The sequence below is a fragment of the Vanacampus margaritifer genome, chromosome 2 (assembly GCF_051991255.1).
Source record: "Vanacampus margaritifer isolate UIUO_Vmar chromosome 2, RoL_Vmar_1.0, whole genome shotgun sequence".
NCBI classification, from domain to species: domain Eukaryota; kingdom Metazoa; phylum Chordata; class Actinopteri; order Syngnathiformes; family Syngnathidae; genus Vanacampus; species Vanacampus margaritifer.
In genome coordinates, this window is record NC_135433.1 from 32,603,604 (window position 1) to 32,625,201 (window position 21,598).

Consider the following 21,598-nt stretch of genomic DNA (forward strand, 5'->3'; position numbering starts at 1 on the left):
ATTCTGACTTTAAAGTCTGAATTTAAATAAAGTGAGAATCCTGCCAACCCCTTTTTTCCAATTCACTGGCCCTAATGCTCAAGTGAGTACACCCCTCACTTCTTTTGTAAATACATTTACTTTTTATGGGATTACATTGAAGAAATGCTACAATCTAATGAGCATATAACAGTGTAGCTTTAACCACCTAGTCCCCATTCACAACTGAGACCTTGGGACACTAATGTGTCACAAATGATTGGCCCAATTTGGACAGTTTCTTCAATTTGGACAGCGAGACGTGCTCACTTTTGTTGTCAGCAGTTGAGAGATTAATGGCTGTGTGTTGACGGCCAATTTCCACAGTTATACAAACTGTACAGTGTACACTAACTACTTAACATTGCAGCAAAGTGTCATTTATTCAAAATGTGAGGCTACTGACCTTTATGAGATACTGTAAAGAAAAAAAACATACTGTGACGGAATGTTAAAACTGAAGCAAATATACATACACGTCCCCTTTCTTCTTCAGCTTGATTTCTGGAGGTCTGCAAGACAATTCAATGATTTTCACTTGACTATTGTGCACATTAGTGATATACGTGGGAAAATTGAGGCCTCTAAAACAACAAGAACAATGGGAGGGAATAATGTGGAACCAGCAGACATGACATGGGTGAAAAACAAATGCAATTAGGCCACAATATAGATATGATTTGTACATGAAATGCTTATTTGTGGCCATAAAGTAAGTTTAATGTGCACACGGAAAACAAATTTGTTGCTTTAACCCATTAAGGCCGAGAGCGGATATGTCATTTTGTTTTGACCAATTCTTGATCTCTTAGTCGATTAATTGCATCAAAATATGCACAAGAGGGTGACGTGGGCCTCGTAGCATGTCCTGGAATTTTCTTTGAGCATTTATGGTTGACGCAGATTTGCGGGAGTTATGAAATAAATGACGGCAATTGACGACGGCGCGGGGGGACTTTAAATCAGTGTAACCAGTCGACAGTGACATATTGTTAAGAAATATGTCGGTAGACAATGAGCCAAGGATGTTGAAAACCTATAGGTTTTAGAGGCATGTTTTGCCATATCATTTTCATGAATAACATGAACATAAAACTGCTAGACTGTTATGTCTACATTTGTGATGAAATACTGACATTTGTGGAAGGACCGGATCTTGTGTGGAGACTGCAAGGGTTAAGTGTTGCGGCTTGAACATGGTTGAGAGAAACATTTTCTGAAAGAGTTTTGGAGTGGCATCTCGGAATGTTTGGTTACATTGCGCAGATGTTGCTGGCGTAATTGTCGCATGTTGAGAATTGTAAACATGCTGTTGAAAAAGAGATTAAAGGTGTGACGCAATGCGAGAACAATAAAGAAAATACACAGTGCGTACACATAATAGCAAGTAAGTAAGCTTAAATATCTCATATTTAAATAGATGAATGCGCTCTAATGAACCGTGCTATGCGGGCAGTTTGATGATTTGACAAAATAACAAGGTTGTTTTCTTTAGGCTAAATAAATAAGTGTGTAAATCACAAACATTCCACATTAAAACTGCAAGGGAAGGGATGACAATTTTTCGACTTTTAAATTCATATAACTTTGACGCTGACTGTGTGTAACCTGAATACTTGTGTGATAGTTGTGTTGATTGCTTGTGTCGTGCCTAACTTCTGGTGCCAAAAACTGTATGTACTCAAGCTAGGACATGTTATGAACAAGCCTGACGAATGGTGGTGATTTAGTGACCTTATCTAAAAGTACTCCAGGAGTTTGGTAAATTACAAGTTGAGGGTTTTTGACTAAATAGTTTGAACTTTGGGAGAAGCGAGAGACTTTTAAGATTTTTGGATGTCTGACTCAGAGGAGTGCATTCAACCTGATAGTTACTTAAGTGGGTATCTAAACTCTTGACTTTGGGATACTATGAGAATATGGTGGGGGGAAAAAGAACAAGAAAAACTGAGCGGCATCAAGAACTCTGCTGACGTCAAAGGATGACCAGTAACAGATAACGTTCATATTTGATAATGTGGCGAACTCTGAGATATCCTTACGTGTGGACAAGCACATGGACGGATGGGTCAGCTGGAGGACAAGAGATTATTTAGATAAATCAGAGCAGCCAAGTATTCATCTGAGGTTGGAGCCTTGAATTTTCGAGCATTGTAGGGGTACAATATAAAAACGCTAATGACCTAATGGTATGACTGTTGGCTTTGAGCCTTTATCAAGTAAGATATAGATTTTACATAAAAAAAAAAAAAAAGATAAATAAGGTGGAGGTGTTACCCTGTTTATGTAAAGAAAAACTCAAAGTATTATTGATAAGGATATGACTTTGACCATTAATGACGTGATGAAGACATTATTTATAGGTTGGGTATTTAGAGCACTCATATCATGTATAGGTTAAGTTAAGTTGAGTATTTTTGAACTGTACTCCAAAGATAAGGTGGGGGCTGTCAAATATTTTTAGTATCGATTATGCTATTGTTTTTCTATCAATAATCAAATGATTGCATAGGGTTTTATTTTGTATTGAAAGTGTAATACAAACCGCATCCACCCCATTACTGTTTAATAATAATTTTTGTTATTTACATGGCAGAAGTGCTTTGTGAGAACAATACACCGAAACAACAATTAAGCAACATCACACAAGAAGGATTGATGTTGTGTATGATGTATTTTTTTGCTGCAGTTACTGGTTAGGTTAAAGTTTTTCCAAACTAAAACCCCGTTTTCAATGCAAAATCGTCAAGCCATGACTGAACAAAGATAAATCAGTCTGCTGTCCTGTAGGGTAGCAGAATTCAGAGACTAGATTCAAAAGCTGCTTTTATTATTCAAACGACTTAAATCTTAATCTTAACAGTAGGACTGAATAAATGGTTTGATGAAAATGGACTGTTGCTACTTGAGGATGAAGCAAAATGGGAGTGTTTTGTATTTAACAAGTTAATTACCTTTGAAAAATGGTGTTGAATTGAACGGGGGACTACGAAATAATAACAATACATTTAATCTGTTATCGTGTTTTCAAAAGACTCAAAGACACTTTATGAGATTAAAAGTCGTAAATTGACAAACTGAACTTCTTCGGCTTTTTAAACTTAGGTCACAAGCTTTGTTTAAAGAAAATAGAACGCATTAGAAACTATAGTAAATCCATTAATTGAACTGCAAAAGACGGTGATGAAAATGATGTACAATTTTGGATTTGTAAAGGCTACGATTGAACTTTTATTAGATTCTGCAATTTAAAGAGTTGTGGACATATGGAAACTATGGGATGATGTTGGACCTTCATAATGAGATTGAAAACGTTGGAAATGCTATTCCATGCAAAACACAAGAGCCTTTGAGTATGTAAGTTTAGAACAAATACTAAGAGAAGATGTACTTCTGTTCCTGGAGTTAAAAATTGGAAAGTTTAAGTTAATGAGCTCTGTGTCAATGTTAAAAATAATAATAATGATATATATATATATTTTTAAATCTTTAAGACAGGAAATACTTAGCGATTAGTGAGGGGTTTACCGAAAACAAAAAGCTATGCAGGTATTAGTTCTTTACCGACCGATTCATACTAAATGTAACTAGGCTGGATGATGGATATTTTGTGAATTTACGTCTACCCTAACCTACTGACATGATGACCCTGAAGGTTCAACAAGTGAACATCTTATAATATGCCAGACTGTTAGTTAATATCATGTGTAAGCGGTTTTTGACATCACAGGTCCACGACTGTTAGCCACATCCCACCATCGGGCTCACTCGGAGATTGGGTCCTGAATGAAATAACGTTAATGGATCTGGAAGGTCACAATCCACGGACAACATCACCAAAATTTGGCAAATGACGGCAGAATTAAGTAAATGCTAGCACACATCTAAGTGTACAAAAGTCGCACCAAGGCAGAGGTCTCTCAGGGAAATTAGAAAGCAAACTTTTTGGAGTGAATACTAACTAGAGAATAAAGGTGTGAAAGAAAGGTGGAAGTTTGAATGTGAATCTCCGGGGTGCTAATTTTCAATTTTGCTATTTGGAAAATAAATTGACTGACCAAATTCATTATGAGAATAAGAAAAAAAACGTTATGGGCCGAAATGTACCCAAAAATCAGTATTTTTGGATGGAAATTAATTAACCCCATCTCGCCTGTGAGCGACACTCCTCGAATGTCCTCCCTCAGAATTAAAGTGAACCATGTGACCAGGAGTCCAGAGATCACCCAACGTCATCCACTGTGAAACCTCTGGGTATAGGTTTGTAAATTCACCATTAATAAGAAATGTGTTGATAAACCTAAAAAATTACTGTATGGATTTTTGCCTTCCAATTGGAGTCGAATCTGTCGATTAGTTTCATTACATTACCATTTATAATTTGATTTAGATACCAAATTAAAAAAAAGTGAAATGTACTCATTAAGGGTAACAGACATCATGCATAACAAATTAAATAAAAAAGGGAAAAGTATTTAGATTTTGCATCAAATTAGTTCAAAAATTCCTAGAAGGTACTGTTTAGTGTAATTGAAGAATTGCTGTTTATTCCAATAGTTCCTCAAACATTTTAAGTTTCTACAACAGCATATCAATGCACAGTGAACCTTTTAAGTCTAAACTTAGTCTCATTGAATGGCTTTTCTGTTATTAATTTCAATGCTTGCCGGTTGCATGCTAAGCTTGAAATTAACCATCAATATTAAAGGTGAGGTGGAGTCTCAACTAGGCCCAGACTGGGCCATCTGGAGGGGCGGGACAATTCCCGGCGGACCGCCCTATATTTCAGGCCGTGTCATCTTAACTGTCTCATTGCCAATCAACTGTAACTCCAATCCCCTTTACAGGCCATTTTATTATATATAGCACCGACTGCCTCCTTTTATTACTAAGGGTGTCACCGAGTTGCAATAATTTAATATCAAAACTAGCAAAACCTTAATCCACAAATAGAAACAATAACAACATAACTACAAAAATAACCCATAAAAGAGGCAAAACACAATCACAAGTGTTACTAGTAACAGCAACAAAGCATGATAGGAGAACCTCCTACGATTACCGGTGCTCTCCAAGTTAGCGTCAGTCAGCTCAGTAGTGTCCCAGAAGTGGTGAGAATACATTTCAACATAAGAGTACAGTGTTAGCTGCCTTATTTCTAGCTGGTTTAACTTCATTTGATAAGTGTGTCTTGTGACGTGTAAAATGTCTGATCCCTTTTAATGTACGCTCATTTGGTTATTGGTTTCTTTTTGTCCTTTTTTTGCCCATTTTACGTTCACATACATCAAATAAACAAATACTGCGTTCTTGTAAGAGCATTCAATTGTAAATTACATTTTTGTTCGAATGCAATATGACTGGAGGGAATGCTCATCTATTTTACATCGATACATAAACTGTAAAATTGTGTTCATTAAAATGTGAACTAAAGTGGGCCGGTCTGAGCTCTGAATTTCCAGGGCTGAAAATGAGTCCCAGTCCGGCCCTGGTCTCAACTATTGTAGACAACGATTTGTTGAACAAAATATGTTCATACGTTGTCATTTTAAATGAATGCTTTCGGAAAAGGTAACAATTGAATTAATTTGTTTCAGTTATAGTGGGTATACGAGGGAACATTGTCAAAAATGCAGTGAATTTCAATAAATTGTGGAGTGAACTAATATTGCGCACTGTCAAATGAATTATAAGAACGCTCAGCAATTTTAGAGATAAACGAACCGGTGAAAGTTCCCATCTGAACTTTACACATTCATTGATAAAAATCACGTTTTATTCTTGTGAGTCTTTCTTTTATGTGGCCCTAATATGAATGCATTTCAAAATGTCAAGTCATTGTTGTATTTCAAATTGGAGAGTTCGGCACACACACCTCTCATCCTGCCTGAGCCAAAGGGGTGTCTTTGATATCTGTAGCTCAAATTCTTTGGACGCTTTGTAGCAAAAGTTACTGCAAAAACACTACACAAAGAAAAAGACAAATTAAAAAACAGCATGTTAAGATGCCACATGTACTGTATATTTCCCAAATGATTCTATTTTGCCACATGTAGCAGCACTCACCTTGCGCTCTGTGATGTCATACACTTTATTGGTTTTCGTCGAGATTTTGTACTGTTGCTTTGGGATCTAGAAGATAAACAAACTCAAGTATGACACCTATTGACAATAAGCGAAGTGCGCATTGCGTTTGTGCATGCGTGAAAATCAAGTTTTTAAAAAAAGCGTGGCAACCAAAATAGTTATTTGAATGGCTGAGATTGGAGTGCTGAAAGGGTTTGCGTAACGGCACACCTTAAAGCTTGCAAGCATTTTCAGCCTTAAGTGACAAAACGACAGGTGCACTTTGTGCCATTTTTAACTGTCCTAATGGAGCTTAGAGGCAAAAAAAAAAACTATTGAAAAGCTATAGAAGACGGAAGTGTATGCTTGTAAACCTCCGTTCACTTTTCCCAATTTCCAGACAGAAAATATCCAAATGGACATAAAAGAGGCTAAAATTATTATTATTTTTTTAAAACATTTATTTTGTCAATATCCTGAAACCGAGGGGGAAGTATCACGAGGCTTGCTAGCGGACGAACGAGTAACGAAGCTAATGGAGTGACGGTCGTTTAAGAACCTGATTCTGACCCCTCAGGATCCTACCCGGCCGTCTGTTCCTTCGCGTACCGGTGTCCCTCCTCGGTCTGAAATCCAGGTAAAGTGCACACATTTAGCCAAATATTAAGCATTTAAGCTTAACTGTAGTGTGCCGGCAGATGGCAGTCAGTAACGACACGCTATGCATGTTTAAAATAGATTAAATAAAAAAAACATCAACTTTTCAATGGTTGAAATGGTCCAGATCAAAGCTTCCCCCGTTAGACTCCATTAGTTTTCAATGAAAAGATGGTAATGCACTGCACTGCCGAGATGCACACTTCGCTTATTCCGAACATCCGGGTATTTCTGATATTTTCCCAATATAAAGCAATGCAAATGCTCCCTTTACACTGAGTAAACAAACAGTGTATTGTATCGCTTTTGCCTATGTTTAGCACACAAACCAGGCAGATTGTTATATTAGTAAAATGACATTTTGAAATCAAAATAATCCTCACAAATCAAATTACAATGATCGAAAGTCCAATGCTTTTCAATGAGCGGAGGGCTTCCCTTCACCGATTTTGACTTTTGTAACGTAAGTTCGGAATTGTCAATATTGTATATTTGGTACTAATCATAGGACTGGATGCAGTTACCTTTCCCAGTTTATTTGAACATAAAGGATAACCACACAATTTGGTGATGAATCTTTCCTCCACAGCATCTTTGTAATTAGCACTGGTGATAAACTTGGCCTGTATGGGAAAAACAATAACATACTGAGAAATAGGAATTAGAAATCCTTCAGTCTAAACATCTTGGAATCATAAATGAGTTACTCCTAACTTTAAATTGAAGATGAGGGCAAAGAAAATTGGACTAAACTCACACAGTCAAGCAAGAAGTCATCAGACACACTGTCCTCTAGGAGACGTTCCACTACTTGCAGGGCTCTTTTCTCCAATTCCAGTCTCTCTCTCAGAGTTTCCCGGATAGCTTCTCTCCTGACAATGCATACAAGAATTATTGTACAGTACCAAAGCTAAGTGAACAAAAAAAACAAAGCAGTTAGATGTGTTAGCACGGTGATTTGTAACCACTGAACTATCCAATGTCCCTTAATCTGTCTGAGAATTATTATGTCTTTGTTTTATCTATGTCAGAAAAGTATAGTGACACGCAAGCAATGTGGAGAATGTGTTGTCTTCTGCCAGCCAAGACCCACCAGCCTATGGTGCTCAAACACATACATGTGAGGTGTATTTGTTTAGCTGCTATACATACATAATTTAGCATTTTTGTAAAAATAAATAAATAAATAAAAACTACTAAGCAAGTTGATAAGATCCATTTTGTTGGTCGTGCCAAGTAATCAAAAGGGTCCCAAGTGTCAGCAAAAATTCATTTTTACAATTGTATCAGTACTTTTAGGAGTCTGTACTTATATTAGTTGAATCAGTACTTGAAGTATATAGGGTGAGTACTTTTGTACCAAGTTAACAACGGATTTATTTTAAATTTCACCATCCTACCTACATACAATTTGAGTTTTATAATGTACATATGTGGCCTGGCTCAAAAAAAGGCTGGAAAAAACAGCAACTGCTGAAAAAAAGGTTTATAAACCTCTTTGCTTCTTCTTCCGCATTCAGAATCTTGGCGTGTTTTCCACCTGCCAAGACAAACGAACATCAAAGTGAATGAAGGGCAAATGTCAAAACAAACTCTTAAATTACCTTTCTTAGCAGCTTTCGAGACACTTCTTATTTTTTCCGGCTCCATGATGTTTCTGTTTGGTACGAATTCAACTCTGACCCGTGACGTCACAGAGCTACGGCAAGTCAGATGAGCCAAACTTTAAAAGATTGTTTCCGACCCGGCGTGATCGTTTTTGTATTTGTACGGTTAAGCCAAGTTTATGTCACATTGGTCTTACACAACAACCACATAATAAGTAACACATGTAAGTATTTTAAAGTGTGTTTGGAAAGCTAGGCTATAAGGAGGATTTTGTGTTTCCAGTAACTAAGCTAATTTAATGTGTCAAAGCTAGCATTGACTCGTCTGTTTACAGTTACCGGCGTGCTAAATTAATACATTTATTTGCTGATGACGTATGATGAGCACAACAATATACTTTGTCCTAAAGTGTTCTTAATTTTGGGTTTCAGGAGTTCCGTGTGAAGACAAAGGGAATGGCTTTGGATCAGTTCAGTGATGTGGTGCAGAGATGCGTGAGTCCAAACAACATTTTTATTATATCGTAATGAGGTCGTGCGTTCTATAATCCGGTACAATATTTTCCAACCTTGATGTGCCAAGGCTCAGGTTTGAGATTTGATTCATGGCACACCTCACTACCAAACAGAATGTCACACAAAGTGGATAGTTGGATACACAAGTTCATTGGCATGAAGAGAAATTACTTGTTCTGCCTTCAACTATATGTCGACTGGCATTGAAATTATTTGTAGTAAATAAACAATAATCTTGTGAGCAATGAAATGAAATGTAATCATTTCAATGAGTTGGTCATGTTTTTCATCCCTTTTGTTTCTCTCATCTAGCAAGCCCTCCCACCTGACAGCTACACCACCGAAGATCATGACATCTTTTTGACTGCTGGTCGGTCATGCATCGAGGAAGGAAACGGTGCTCAAGTGCTCAGTATTGTCCTGGATGACACAAATCAGGTACATAAGCAAATACAGTACATTCTGGACCATCGCTGAAAATCTTCTAAATACAGCAGTCACACTTGTTCTTATCATTATTAGTCGCAATATTACACATGTAAATGTCTGCTCCTGTCTGTGTAGGACATGGTGAGATGTATGGGATGGAACCTGCTGCCTCCTCTGGTTCAGGTTCTATTAAAGAAGGAGGACAAGAACCTTTCTCACTGCGTCGCCATTTTCAATCACCTACTTGAGGTTAAAATATATTATATTGTGCCTTTGTTTTTGAAGAGATTTGTTAATTTAATAGTTGTTCAATTTCAGACGTGCAGCCCTAAAGAGTTGCTAATTGGCCTATTGGAGCAGTTGGAGCAGGAGGAACCGGTTCTCATAGCAGAGAGCCTCCATTTGCTGTTGAAACCTTTGCAGAAAGGTTAGGGAGGTCATAATTCATCTGACGTATTGTCTGGTTCAGTGTTTCCACATAGATTGCTTTTTTTCCTGACTCAAATAATCCGTAGGCCATTTACTGTTCAGGGTAATGGTGTAATATGAGTTAGAAAAAAACTTCTGCCATCTAGTGGAAGAGCATTGAATTGGTCTGCTTGTCACTAGACCAGGGGTCAGCAACCTTTCCTGTCCAAAGAGCCATTTTAGGTCAAATAAAGAACCAAAAATCTTTCTGGGGCCTCAAAACATTTTAACATTGTGATGAACGAAACAGTGTGGTAGTCTAATGTACTGAGGGCCCAAGAGCTCATTAGAGCTGCACCATAACAGAAAAATATGCAGTAGTATCCAATACAGTGAGATTTATTTTCTTCTACCTTTCATCTGCCGTTTTTTGATTTTCTTTCCTATTATTTTTTAGGGTACATTTTCATACCTCTTTTTTCCATACATTTTTTGACTTTTCTGCCTTTTTTGTTAAATTTCTGACTTTTTTTTAACAATTTTATGGGCATATTATGGTAATTTCCTGTCTCCCGTCTTCCTTTTTTGGACATATGGCTAATTTTTTTTTTTATTCTGCCATTTTTGCTATCAAATTTCTGACATTTTTAGCAATTTTATGGTAATTTTTTCCTCTTCCCCTTTGGACATTTTATGGTCATTTTGTGGACATTTTTAGTTTATTTATTTATTTGTTTGTTTGTTTTTAATTTTATTTTTCATTTACCTTTGTCTCTTGACAACTTAAAAAATTAGATTGATATTTTTTGAATATTTTATTTTTTTAATTTAATCATTAATTAATTTGAAGAATATTTTATCTAAAAAATAAAAATATTAAAAAAATATTTATACTATTTATTTTTTATTTTAAAAGAGCTCCAGGGAGCCACGTAAGTGGGACTAAAGAGCCGCATCTTGCTCCAGAGCTGCAGGTTGCAGACCCCTGCACTAGACGAATGAACAAAAAAAAAAACTGATTTATAATCATTTTCGGGTCACTTAAGTGCCCTGGATAATTTCCCGCGTTAGACTGGTCTGTTTCACTAACAATGTGTCTTGATGCTTGCCAGTGCTGCTGCATCTGGGCAGCCGTAAGGCGTCGTCTTTGGGCATGGCCTTGTCCTCCGCCCTGGAGCAGGTATCCAAACTGCCTGTCCCTCGCACCAAAGAACAAGAGGAAGACGACATCTTCCTGCTCGGTCGGTGCTGCTCCGACCTGACTGCCTTCGTCAAGCCCTTCGTCCAAGAGGCCAAACGGGAGCTCTGTATGGGCGACTGCAAGCTGAGCGAAAGCTTGAAAACTTCGGCCAAACTTGATCAAGAAGAGCTGAGGACAGAACTTCTGAAATTGTGAGTGCTGAGTGAGGTTTCGCTTTATTTTTTGTGTTGGTTGATTGGTGTTTCTTCTGCCTCGCAGCTGTATGAGTGCTTTAAGTCGCCCGCTTCTGGAGGTGCAACTCGATGATCCCGACACCGCGGCTTCGTCTCCTCTGAGGGATTTTGCCCAAGAGATTTTGGTATGACAGTCTCCAACTCGGAATGAATATCCAGCCACCCATTTTCCATGCGTGTCTTGCAGAACATCCTCAACACTATCGGAGAGTCCACGCCGAGTCTCGTGTATCAGCCTCTATCCAAGAGGAAAAAGGCGGCAGGCTTTTTAGAGGAGGAAGTGCGCTATCCCGAAGAGTCCCTAGCCAGCCTGGCTCACCTGGTGTTCGTCCATCACCTTGCCGCTGACACCTTCCCCTGTGTCTTCAAGTAAGAGTACCAGAAGATCATCAGTGTTTTGAATTTCAGCCTAATTTAGCTTAGAGCCCCTAGGATCTATTACACAATATGTTACAAGGTATTTATTATGGTCATATTTAAATGAGTCAGATTGTGGTTTCTTATAGTCATACTATGAAAAGTTGTCCCCAATGCTTACCCGGTTCTCTGTTTCGCAGCCCTGTGTTCTGTCTTCGGTGTAATATGGATCACGTCAGCCTGCTGCTATCCAGGTGAATGCATGATTCCACCACTCCTTCTGAAATAGTGCTGGACCGTCTTTAAGTATATCCGCTGTTCAAAACACATCTTTCATCATGTGGTCTTACAAAAATAATAAATCAAAAAATGTAGCACAGTGGAAGCATGGTGGACACATGGTTGCCGTGTTTTACTGACAGTCCGGAAGTTCAGGGTTTGACTTATGAAATACGTTGTTAGTCAAATAACATAATTTCCAAAGTCATTTTTAACCGACTGTCACAATATTCGCAAAGGTTGAATCGAGGCAACTGGACTTTTGTTGTTGGATTTTTTTTTTCTGAAAATGTTCAAAAATGAGTCAGGAAATTATGCTATTCTGCTCAGGAATTATTTCAGTTCTTTAAACTGGTCAACAATGAAACATGTTTCTTATGAGTGTTGAGTCTGTGTTTGGGCTTCAGTTTTCATGATTTTAGAATTACATAGTAGGTACGATTAAATGCTGTCATCAGTGTCCTGTGTAATATCCAGGTGCATCTCAATGAAATATTGTAGGAAAGTTTTTTAAATTGAATTCAAAAAGTGAAAGTCGTATACAAATGTATTAAATACAGAACAACAGTTTTCAGAAGGCCAGTTCCTACCTAATTTAGAATTAATGATCACTTTGTTTGTTTTTCAATGCTATATTCAAATTTCTAGATGGTGATAGGCTTTTCATTTCGTATTCGTATACAGACCTCATAAAAAAAAACTCAAAATCATGATATCTAGTGACATGACTACACTGTATAATGAATTTTACTCTTTGAACTGAACTACTGAAATAAATAAAACAAGTGTGTATATATATAAAAACTGTAAAATTAAAAAACTCGCATCACACCCGATTTACAGCACTAGTAAGTAGAGATTGTTTATATCATACAGTATGAGACTCTTGTCTGTATTTCCTCCTAACATGATTTTGATTGCTGTTATTTATTTCTTTTCTTTTTTTTAGAAGCGAGGAGTTCAGGATTGAGAAAGGACTGGTAAATCATTTCTTTGAATGCTTTATTATTCACAATGTGGTGTTTACATGCACATACTGTATACAATTTAGCCATGTTGAACATACGTAAATGAAACAAGTGTTGTAGCCTGTTGCTGTAATGTTGTGTACGCTGTGCTGCAGGAGCTGTACGAAAAGAGTCTTATGCGTGTGGAGCATAACAGTCTGCCTTCAGAACTATTGGAAATTAAAACATTCCTCACTGTGCCTCAGGTAAACTTTCATAAAATACTTTTTTATTTTTATTTTGCTGCAGTGATTTTTCCTGGATAAAATACAATGCAGTAATTTTTTTTTATCTACATGTTTATAGAACTTAACCAAGGTTATGACCATATGCCCAAGACATGATTTGGTGAGTGGATCATTTCTCAATCCCATCACACATCCGCAGCTGCAGTGAAAGCCAATATAAGACCTGTATCAAATATTGGGAAAGGGAAATTCTAAATCTGACACTACAATAAATGTATGCAATATGCAAATAGTGTGTATCTGAATATACAGTGGGTTAAAAAAAAGTCTACACACCCGTGTTCACGTTTTTGGTATATAAAAAGAGATGATGTGGTTGCACAAGTGTGCCTTATAATTGGGGATGTGACACATACATTACCACACCCCTCACCTAGCTGTTATATTATTATTATTATTATGTTGAATCTAATAATGTTGTGATTCATGTGCATTAACACAAGTTCCACGCTGTTCAATTACAGAGATGCAAAGGCTTGAAGGTGTTCCAGCTAAGCATTGACAAGTTCAATCTGGAAGCCAAGTACAATTTTTTCAGGTCGGTTCCACCTCCCTACCTTACAAGTTACTTCAGCATGTGCGGTGCATACACCAAGTATTTCCAGTACTTCAATTTTTCCACATTTTATGTTGAAGCCTTATTACCAAAAATAAATAAATAAAAATGCCCCTCAGAATTCATAACATAGCACATGCCATAATGACAATGTGATTTTTTCTTCTTCACAGATGTATCGAAAACAAACTTTTCATTATTGTTTCCTTATTTTACAAAGACAGGCGAATCAGCTGAATCTACCAAAGATGCAGAAACATCTAAAAAATGATCAATGGCATCTTGAGATATGAGTTTCATTCATTCGCTCGTAAATCAAAACATTTGTATCTCAAATCATTTTCCCTCAATGTAATGAATGGAAATGCCATGAAACCCTTTCAAGCCTAAAAAAAACACTTTTATAATATTGTACTGTACTTAAAAAAAACACTTAAATAGAAAATAAGGAATCAAACAACACTACCACATTTTTTTTTTTTTTGCTTCAGTTTAGTGGAGGCAGTGTGGCTCCTGGTTTTACATAATTTGGCCACCTCGGGGCAGTATAACACAGACATACAGACAGATATACATGGACACATTCAAACATCTTAGTACAGTAATATTAGTTATTTGAAGAGTATAATCAATGTTTGCCTCTGGGTATTGTTATATTGTCTGTCTCTATGTGTTGCTCTGCTGTTTTGTTCCACCACAACACTGATACTATTATTAGTCAACCAGTCTGTGGCGTTTTGCATTGGCTGTTGGCGTTAAGCTGAGACTATCCTAAGGCACCTGTGCATTTTTTTTAACATGTCATTATCTGTTTTAATTTGACAGTATAAAAAAAAATAAGATTATCAACTATCTGCCATGTCTGCGTTTTGTTGTGACGTGAGTTGAGAGTTCACTGCCACTAAGTCAAAGCAAAAAATTGTACGAGGGCTTGCATCACAAGAAAATGCGGAAAAAGTTTAGCCCCGTGAACACTTTCCAGATGCACTGTACTGTATATTTGAGTCACACCCTTTTAACCCGATGGCCTCGTTTCAGGTTCATGCTGAAAATGAGTAATCACTCCGGAGTCGAAGGCTACATCATCAAAAGCATCAGAAGTCAGATCGATGTGGCTTTGCGGGTGAGGCGGCTCGTTAAACATCAGCGTGGGTGTCATCTGGTGTTTTCGCTCATCAAGTTTGTTTTCCGCACTTGTATGCAGCCTGGCAACAGCAACATCTGGTTTGAGGGTTTTCGCTTGCTCCCTCTGCTGCGATTGGTCTTCACTCTGCCAGACGGCCCAGAAACGGACCTGCTGCAGTACCTGGACAGGTGAAGTCCATGTACTAGTATGCTCAATCTCATCTCTAGTAATGCTTTATACTGAATGGCATTTCTGCTCACTGTTGCGATATTGTGAGGTGAATCTACTAGTGGGCATTTTGGTGATACTAGTAGTCGGGTCCAGAGTATTAGTGCATGACACATGCCTGTTGAACTTTTTTTGACCGTGTCGTTTTCCACCAGACTTATGGAGGCACTGAACCTACTGCGTTACCTCGTGATAAGAGACAAAATGGCGGAGAACAAGGTGAAACTGAGTGACAATGTGCGTATAAGAACTTGACATGCTTATTGCGTCTCAAATTATGTATCAACGTCACAGACGGGGATCTGGACAGAGCTGTGTAAAATAGAAGACGTGTTCATGAAGCCCCTCCGTGTTGGGATTAACATGTCTAGAGCCCACTATGAGAGAGAGCTCAGCACCGCCACGGAGAAGAGCAAGAAAAATGTCAAAGGTCAGATCAACATCACATGTACTTATTACCTTAAGTTATTGTTATTGAAATTATACCGTACGTTCCCCTCCAGAGACTTCTGTGATTTCCGTGTCCGTTGGTGATGAGAAGCTGCCAAACATGACCTCAGAGTCTCAGATTCAGGTGAGTGGTTGTTCTATTTAAGTTGTATTGTACTTGGAAGTGCATTAGGATGACATGAATATGATTCCCCCCCTCCCCCCTCACCAGGCTCTCCATTCGGCCCTGCACACTTTTGACATGATGGAGAGTGTATTGGTACGAATAGAGGAGCTCACAGAGGTGAAGAGCACATTCTAAACTTAAGCATCACTGGTTTCATTTCATTTCATGGAAGAATTTCTATAAGTATGATTACATCATGTAAGACAAGCAAGTCTGGTGACAAGCATTTCTCATTTTCTTTGTACTGTAAAAGTTGATTTATACTGTACAATTAAATGATGGCCATTTGGAACCACTTTGAAAGCATCAGTGTGTAAATCTGTGTTTCTCACTGTGCACACAAGACAATAAAATACTGGCCATACGGTTTTTGTTTTATTTCTTCCATTTTATTAGAAACCCATTAAGACAGAGAGGCTGGCTTTCTTTTAGCAAATAAATTAACTTGGCTATTCCCTTAAAATTGTAGAGTGGAATACACTGACCAGACTTCCTTAGGAAGAGGTGGGAAAACTTCTGGGAACAAGGATAATTTTAACAAAAGAGGTTCAATTAATACAAAAACATTTATATGTTCTGTCATCTGGATTCAAGAATGGGATTCGATTTTTTTCCCACCAGTCTTTAGTTATTCCATTAGCTTCAATTAAGAAGGCAGAATCTGAATTCCTACCTTTACAAATAATACTGGGTTTTAATTGACAAGCTTCAACTTACTCTTCGCCGTTGAAACTAGTAATGTCCACTTCTATGCCTTTCTGTAACTCTTCCGGTCTCTCTTGCAACTTGCTGATGACACCAAAACTCAAACTTCTAGTCTCACACGTCATCAACAGATACTAGAAGAGTTGCAGAAAGACATTCATGTTTAGAGACGGTCAAATAATGTTTACCTGAAAATGGGTTTATCCTGAAATTTCACCCCAAAGTGCAATATTCCAAACTAAAGCTGGTGGGGAGTGTGAAGGTGTGTGTTTTACAAGTGTTTAAAGAGCGGATGCTGCAGGGCCTGTGCTGCTGTGAGTCTGCTAGTCGGGTTGAGATCCAGTAAATGGTCGAGTAGATCATAGGCCTCATCGGGCACTGTGTCCCACCCCTGTTCATCGCCGACCTGGCAGTCCCCCCCCGAGGAGTCGTTCGGGGTTTTATCCTGCCTTTTCGGAAGCAGCGGAGTCGTCTCACAAGATTGCTTTTGACCTCGTTCATCTGAAGCATCACAATCAAGTTTGGGTCTACTGATCGGCTTGACTTCTTCATCTGCTCTCCGACCTCTGAGCGTCTCGCAGAGGACCCTGAGGTCCAGCCGGGGAAGCTCCCGACTGCACAGCACCGTCTTGCCTGGACAGAGTGGGCGACGATTATGATGGTGGCGGGTCAAGTTGCAATTACGTTTCACAATCGCCTCGATAAGCACCGAATGCCTTGGCAGCTTGCACCATCTCTCTGGAGCCTCGTATGGTCATGATCTGCGTTAGAGCCACCATGTCGTCGCTGGCTTTGAAGAACGGGTAGCGTCCGCTGAGCAGCGAGAGCAAGATGATTCCGGCTGACCACACGTCAATGGCTGAAACCGGAAACCAAACATTTGTTTAAAACGACTTCTAAACATACAGTGGGTTATTTTCAAAGCTAACGACTCCATTTCTAATTCTTGTCCAAGATACCCACCTGTCCCTTGGTTTGGACACTTGCTGAGGACCTCCGGTGCTCGGAAACCAGGAGTTCCCGCCCTTGGAGCCACCTGCTGCTTCCTTTGGAGGCACAAGAGCAGGTCACGTTCAATAGGTGAAAAGCAACCTAAAACAGCAAACGTTGAGCTCTTTACCTTGACAGGCAGACATTGCAGACACGGTCTGTCCGGAAGCAATTACAAGTGAGGGGTTGATGAACACCTCGTTGAACTTTCTGAGTCCTGACAGTGGCCGGTCCCCCTCGGGCTGCAGGGAACCTTCGACTCGAGAGCTCCCCAGTTTTTGTGGGTTTCACTAGCTGAACACAAGAGGAAAACAACAAGATGTATAATTATGTTCTATGGAGCCCCACTAGTCCAAATATGGCAATCTGGTTAATAGTGCGTCAGTGGAATATGAGTTAAGCAGCGAAATCCAGCCATTTTGTCACTTGCTGCAAAGTGAAAATAACATCAGTTTCTTGCGTAACAACCAATCACAGCTCAGCTTCAGAAAACAGGTGAGCTATGATTGGTCGTTGCCTGAGCCCCGAGTAACTGTGATGTCATCTTCAGTCGACAGCAAGTGGCAAAATGGCTGGATAAAAAAGGCTGCATTTTGCAGCATAACTCATATTCCGCAAATGTAATAATAATCAAAATGTCACATATAACATATTATTGTCAAGAAATGTTTACGGTTGACTTCCACTTTAAAATGAACATTTCACAGCGACATTTCTTAATCAGGACAAAACTGCAACACAATTGAAAATGGATGTTGGCAACAGGCTTACTTGTGTTTTAGTTTCTTGTTTGGTGGTGGAAGTTGAAACGCAGCTGTTCAGGTTCTTCTCGCTAAACACAGACCTCGGCCCTTTGCGTAAACCCACTAAATCCTGAAGACAACAAACACCGATGAGTTTGAAATAGCGGGGGGTGGATCCATCGATTTAGAAAAAAAAGGAAGTAATCAAAATTGGGGCTGTGTTTGGAATCATTCCCTACTCACTATATAGGCTTTTTTTATGTAGTGCATTCACAATTAGTTCTGAGATTTTTTTTTTTTTTAAAGAAGAGCTTCAGGACACAATGCAGATAATGATAAGTTATGAAATCTCAAGACAATGTCCAGCACATAAGGTTGAATCTTCGATTAGCTCCCTTGGCAAGTGAAACAAAGCCATTTGTGTTGTGCTAATAAAAAGACAATTCACTACTAAATAGTGAACTCGGCATATTTAGTAACACTATATAATGCATAGGGAGTGAACACAGACTTCCCACAATCACCAGGAAGGAAAATGACCATTTCAGTGCAAGACACCTTTGTGTGCTTTGTGCGAGAAGTAGAAGCCCCCGCTGTGCTAGTGACAGAGCGTGTCTTTTTCATCAGCGCTTTCAGAGTGGCTGAGAAGGTGGAAGAAGGTGGGTGAGCGGTGGATGGCAGCAAAGTGGGGGCTGTGTCGCTAGTGGGGGGCGCAGGTGGCGCTTTGTCTCGTCTCTCTTTGGAGCTTCCGGCTTTTGCTGGCCACAACTTCTGTCTGAGCACCTTGAGCAGCTCGATCTGAGTGTCGGCCGTTCCCTGAGCCAGGCCGAAGTCCACCAGGGCAAACCTGCACACACGCGTTGCATGCATTGAAATATATGTACTCTATGAATGCACAATGGTGCCTTGAGATACAGCTTAAGTCCTTCCATGACCAAACTCGTAACCCAAAACACTTGCATCTCAAATCAACTTTCCCCACTAAAATGACTACAAATGGAGTCTAATTAAACATGTTTTGATATTGCAGTCGAGTCAAAGTGTCTTGCGTGGCTACTACTCACGTTTTGGCCTTCCTATTGTAGAGGAAGTTGTTTGGTTTGATGTCTCGATGGATCATTCCAAACTGGTGAATGTGCCTGAGTGCCTTCAACAAGTGATAGATGTACAGACGAACTTCTTCAAAGCTCAACGAGCCGATGATGTCCTGGTTGTAACGTTTTGACCACAGCAAATGAGTTGACAAGGACATTGAAGTGACCCCAAACTTGAGTCTATTTCTTACCACTATTGCTTGATGTTCCATATAAGGCATGACAATCACTACATGATCCTCCTTCCTGAAGCAGTACTCCACACCCATCACATTCTCCCTGCCCCTGCAAAAATATGATGATTTTTCAGATTCAAGCAACAGGTAATTAAAAAAATAAAACGACAAGTCATTGGAAAGGAGAATCTTCAAATTAAAATAAACAAACCCAGCAACAGTGAGACATTGAAGCTCGGCGGCAATGCGAGTGGGATGGCTGGTCGGGATGAGATGTTTGAGGGCAAACATCTCTCTGCTCCCATCCCGCATTCGAGCCTCACCAAGGTAGACTGAGCTGAATGTCCCTGTTGGGTAAGTTACAAACATGTCAAACACAGGGCCAATGAAAATGTTAATAGCATTAATGCAAAGCGAACTGAGAGTGTACAGTACATAAATGTGACACAAAAGATTCAACAAACAGTGCACCTTCTCCAATTTTGTCTATGATGCGAAAAGTCTTGGCAAGCTGAGGAATTGCCTTGCAGAGGGATTCAATGTCCGACTCCACATCCCCTGGAGGAAAACACGAAACATGACATGTTTTGTAATGTTGTGGCAAACCATTCTTCAAATAACTTAAAGCTGCTCTCTGTAACAATATGGCCAAAAATATATTTACAATAGCCTTTTTCTGTCTGCGGATGTGACGTCATGTGTGCATTATGTACGTCAAGAAGGGTGTGTGTAGTTTCATTTTCGTCAATAGGTGGCAGTAGCGATTCGAAATGGAATTTTCTGCATGTTTATGTAATGTGTAAGAAAAGTTGGAGTACCTGCAAAAAACGCAACGCAAGCATAGAGAGGAAATGCAAACTCCACACATGAAGTGACCGGGAAATTCAAACTCACAACCTCCTGACTAGTACACCGTAAAGCACTTCCCACTTACAATACAGTAGTATTACCCGTAACAGCTAAAATAGTGATTCTCTAAATCAATGGGTCACAGAGAGTCATTTTGGGGGGATAGCGGGCAGGTCCCTTGGTCTACAACAGTACCGTAAGAGTATGTCATCGGTTGCTTCCATAACGTAAGTTTGTATTCCCTGGCAGAATTTGTAAAATGTGTACCATTTTTTTTTTTATAAATATGATTAATCAGGCAAAACACGTTTACCGGTATTTCATTTTTAAATCATATTCAAACTATAAGGAATTCCAAAACAGCACAAAATTAAACAAATCAAAGAAAAATTATGAGATAGTCCATGTTAAGGCAAGTCATTCAAGTATTTACTTAACTCTCATAAAACTGGGTTGCAAATTCACCAGTGTCAAACGTGATGTTTTTGATGTTTCCCTCCTCCAACACACCTAAATATGGATATTTATCAAGTGCCTGCAAATCTTGCTGGCGATCTGATTATTTGAGGCATGTGTGTTGAAGGAGGGAAACATCAAAAACATGAAGGATAGTGGCCCTTGAGGACCAGCGTTTGACACCTGTGAATCGACACACTTCAACTCACTTGAGATGTTTTTCTTGTGCCGGGACTTGACACAGCCGTCTGTTGCAAAGGTCTCAGTGCAGACGACTGAAGAATCCATCTAAGTATCAGGTAGAGAGAACATGAGACTGACCGTGGGATTTGGGTTATTGAGTGGCAATATATATTTTGCCGTGAACGGCAATTCCCCTGCTAGCACTATTTTGCCGTGAACGGCTCTGATTGGTCAATCGCCGGACCGGGTCATGCACTGGGCGCGGTTCTTGCCTCCACCACCATATCCGCTGTCTATAGGTTCATGTGTGTTTGTTTTTTCGTTTAATTTTGCCACCAAAGGCTAATTCTCGCACGACTCACGGCAAAATAGCGCTATGAAACGGGTCATGGCAAAAATATCTACTTCGTTATTGTGGGCGGCAAATTAGTGTTACAACGGCAAAATTGTCGTTTACATGTATTTATTTGAAACAAAACACTTTTCTAATGTACATTTTAAGCACACAAATGCTTAGCTGAAGTCTGACGAGGTTCTCAACAAAACAAAACAAAAAGAACTCACCTCGTGTGTTCGACGAAAAGTGCGGCAGTATTCAAACTAAGTACACACACAAATGTGTCATACACTTTCGAAAGTCCGGATAGATTAAGTTCACGTAGAAAACGATGGTTACGGGTTCTATCCAGGCAGAACTCGTCTAAATAAACAAGAAAGTTTCACTTTCGACGACCGACTGAGACCTTTTCCGCCAACAAACTACCCGCCAAAATGACGTCACATAAACGACATCTCGCGATAAGCACGTAATACCGTGGGAACGATCAGATATTTGAGTTACTTGGTCAAA

The 21,598-nt window shown here is 39.2% G+C and overlaps 3 protein-coding genes across 7 annotated transcripts in view; 1 reads left to right on the top strand and 2 right to left on the bottom strand.

The window, feature by feature from the left end:
* Nucleotides 1-8,439, bottom strand: part of rpap2 (RNA polymerase II associated protein 2) — an 18,056-nt gene extending 9,617 nt beyond the window's left edge. For 2 of the 3 annotated variants that reach the window (XM_077557282.1, XM_077557280.1), the window contains exons 1-7: nt 8,346-8,439; nt 8,236-8,281; nt 7,499-7,613; nt 7,266-7,364; nt 6,085-6,150; nt 5,894-5,982; nt 495-530 (exon numbers count right to left, since the gene is read on the bottom strand). In XM_077557282.1, the coding sequence (XP_077413408.1) occupies nt 495-530; nt 5,894-5,982; nt 6,085-6,150; nt 7,266-7,364; nt 7,499-7,613; nt 8,236-8,281; nt 8,346-8,391 (497 nt within the window). In that variant the 5' untranslated portion in view covers nt 8,392-8,439. Of the gene's footprint in view, nt 1-494; nt 531-5,893; nt 5,983-6,084; nt 6,151-7,265; nt 7,365-7,498; nt 7,614-8,235; nt 8,284-8,345 lie in introns of those variants that run through there. The other variant, XM_077557283.1, reaches the window with a different exon arrangement.
* Nucleotides 8,414-15,919, top strand: glmna (glomulin, FKBP associated protein a). 2 transcript variants are annotated; one of them, XM_077557284.1, is made up of 19 exons: nt 8,414-8,572; nt 8,781-8,843; nt 9,177-9,302; nt 9,429-9,542; nt 9,612-9,720; nt 10,814-11,093; nt 11,161-11,260; nt 11,323-11,504; nt 11,693-11,746; nt 12,721-12,751; nt 12,895-12,984; nt 13,085-13,126; nt 13,491-13,564; nt 14,621-14,705; nt 14,787-14,896; nt 15,092-15,155; nt 15,231-15,366; nt 15,440-15,510; nt 15,598-15,919. In XM_077557284.1, the coding sequence occupies exons 2-19, from the start codon at nt 8,805-8,807 to the stop codon at nt 15,685-15,687; spliced, it is 1,797 nt and encodes a 598-aa protein (XP_077413410.1). In that variant the 5' UTR covers nt 8,414-8,572; nt 8,781-8,804; the 3' UTR covers nt 15,688-15,919. The 2 variants fall into 2 exon arrangements, with proteins under 2 accessions (XP_077413410.1, XP_077413411.1); XM_077557285.1 differs by having other exon boundaries at nt 12,724-12,751.
* Nucleotides 15,920-15,925: 6 nt separating this feature from the next.
* On the bottom strand, nt 15,926-21,527 carry cdc7 (cell division cycle 7 homolog (S. cerevisiae)). Of its 2 annotated transcripts, none has more exons than XM_077557288.1 (12): nt 21,313-21,527; nt 20,775-20,853; nt 19,732-19,818; nt 19,472-19,607; nt 19,276-19,369; nt 19,055-19,197; nt 18,774-18,837; nt 18,019-18,120; nt 17,378-17,541; nt 17,221-17,303; nt 16,967-17,116; nt 15,926-16,890 (listed from the first exon to the last, which is right to left on the bottom strand). In XM_077557288.1, the coding sequence occupies exons 2-12, from the start codon at nt 20,851-20,853 to the stop codon at nt 16,529-16,531; spliced, it is 1,464 nt and encodes a 487-aa protein (XP_077413414.1). In that variant the 5' UTR covers nt 21,313-21,527; the 3' UTR covers nt 15,926-16,528. The 2 variants fall into 2 exon arrangements, with proteins under 2 accessions (XP_077413414.1, XP_077413413.1); XM_077557287.1 differs by having other exon boundaries at nt 18,549-18,837.
* Between the last annotated feature and the right edge of the window lie 71 nt (nt 21,528-21,598).

Excerpts from the sequence above, each read along its gene's own strand:
- cdc7 (XM_077557287.1), bottom strand. The coding sequence starts at position 20,853 with ATGGATTCTTCAGTCGTCTGCACTGAGACCTTTGCAACAGACGGCTGT. Across the intron at positions 19,819-20,774 it reads GCACAAGAAAAACATCTCAA|GGGATGTGGAGTCGGACATT; the intron begins GTGAGTTGAAGT and ends GTTTTCCTCCAG. Across the intron at positions 18,838-19,054 it reads TACAATAGGAAGGCCAAAAC|GTTTGCCCTGGTGGACTTCG; the intron begins GTGAGTAGTAGC and ends GCGTGTGTGCAG.
- glmna (XM_077557284.1), top strand. The coding sequence starts at position 8,805 with ATGGCTTTGGATCAGTTCAGTGATGTGGTGCAGAGATGC. Across the intron at positions 9,721-10,813 it reads GTTGAAACCTTTGCAGAAAG|TGCTGCTGCATCTGGGCAGC; the intron begins GTTAGGGAGGTC and ends GATGCTTGCCAG. Across the intron at positions 13,565-14,620 it reads GCCAAGTACAATTTTTTCAG|GTTCATGCTGAAAATGAGTA; the intron begins GTCGGTTCCACC and ends GCCTCGTTTCAG.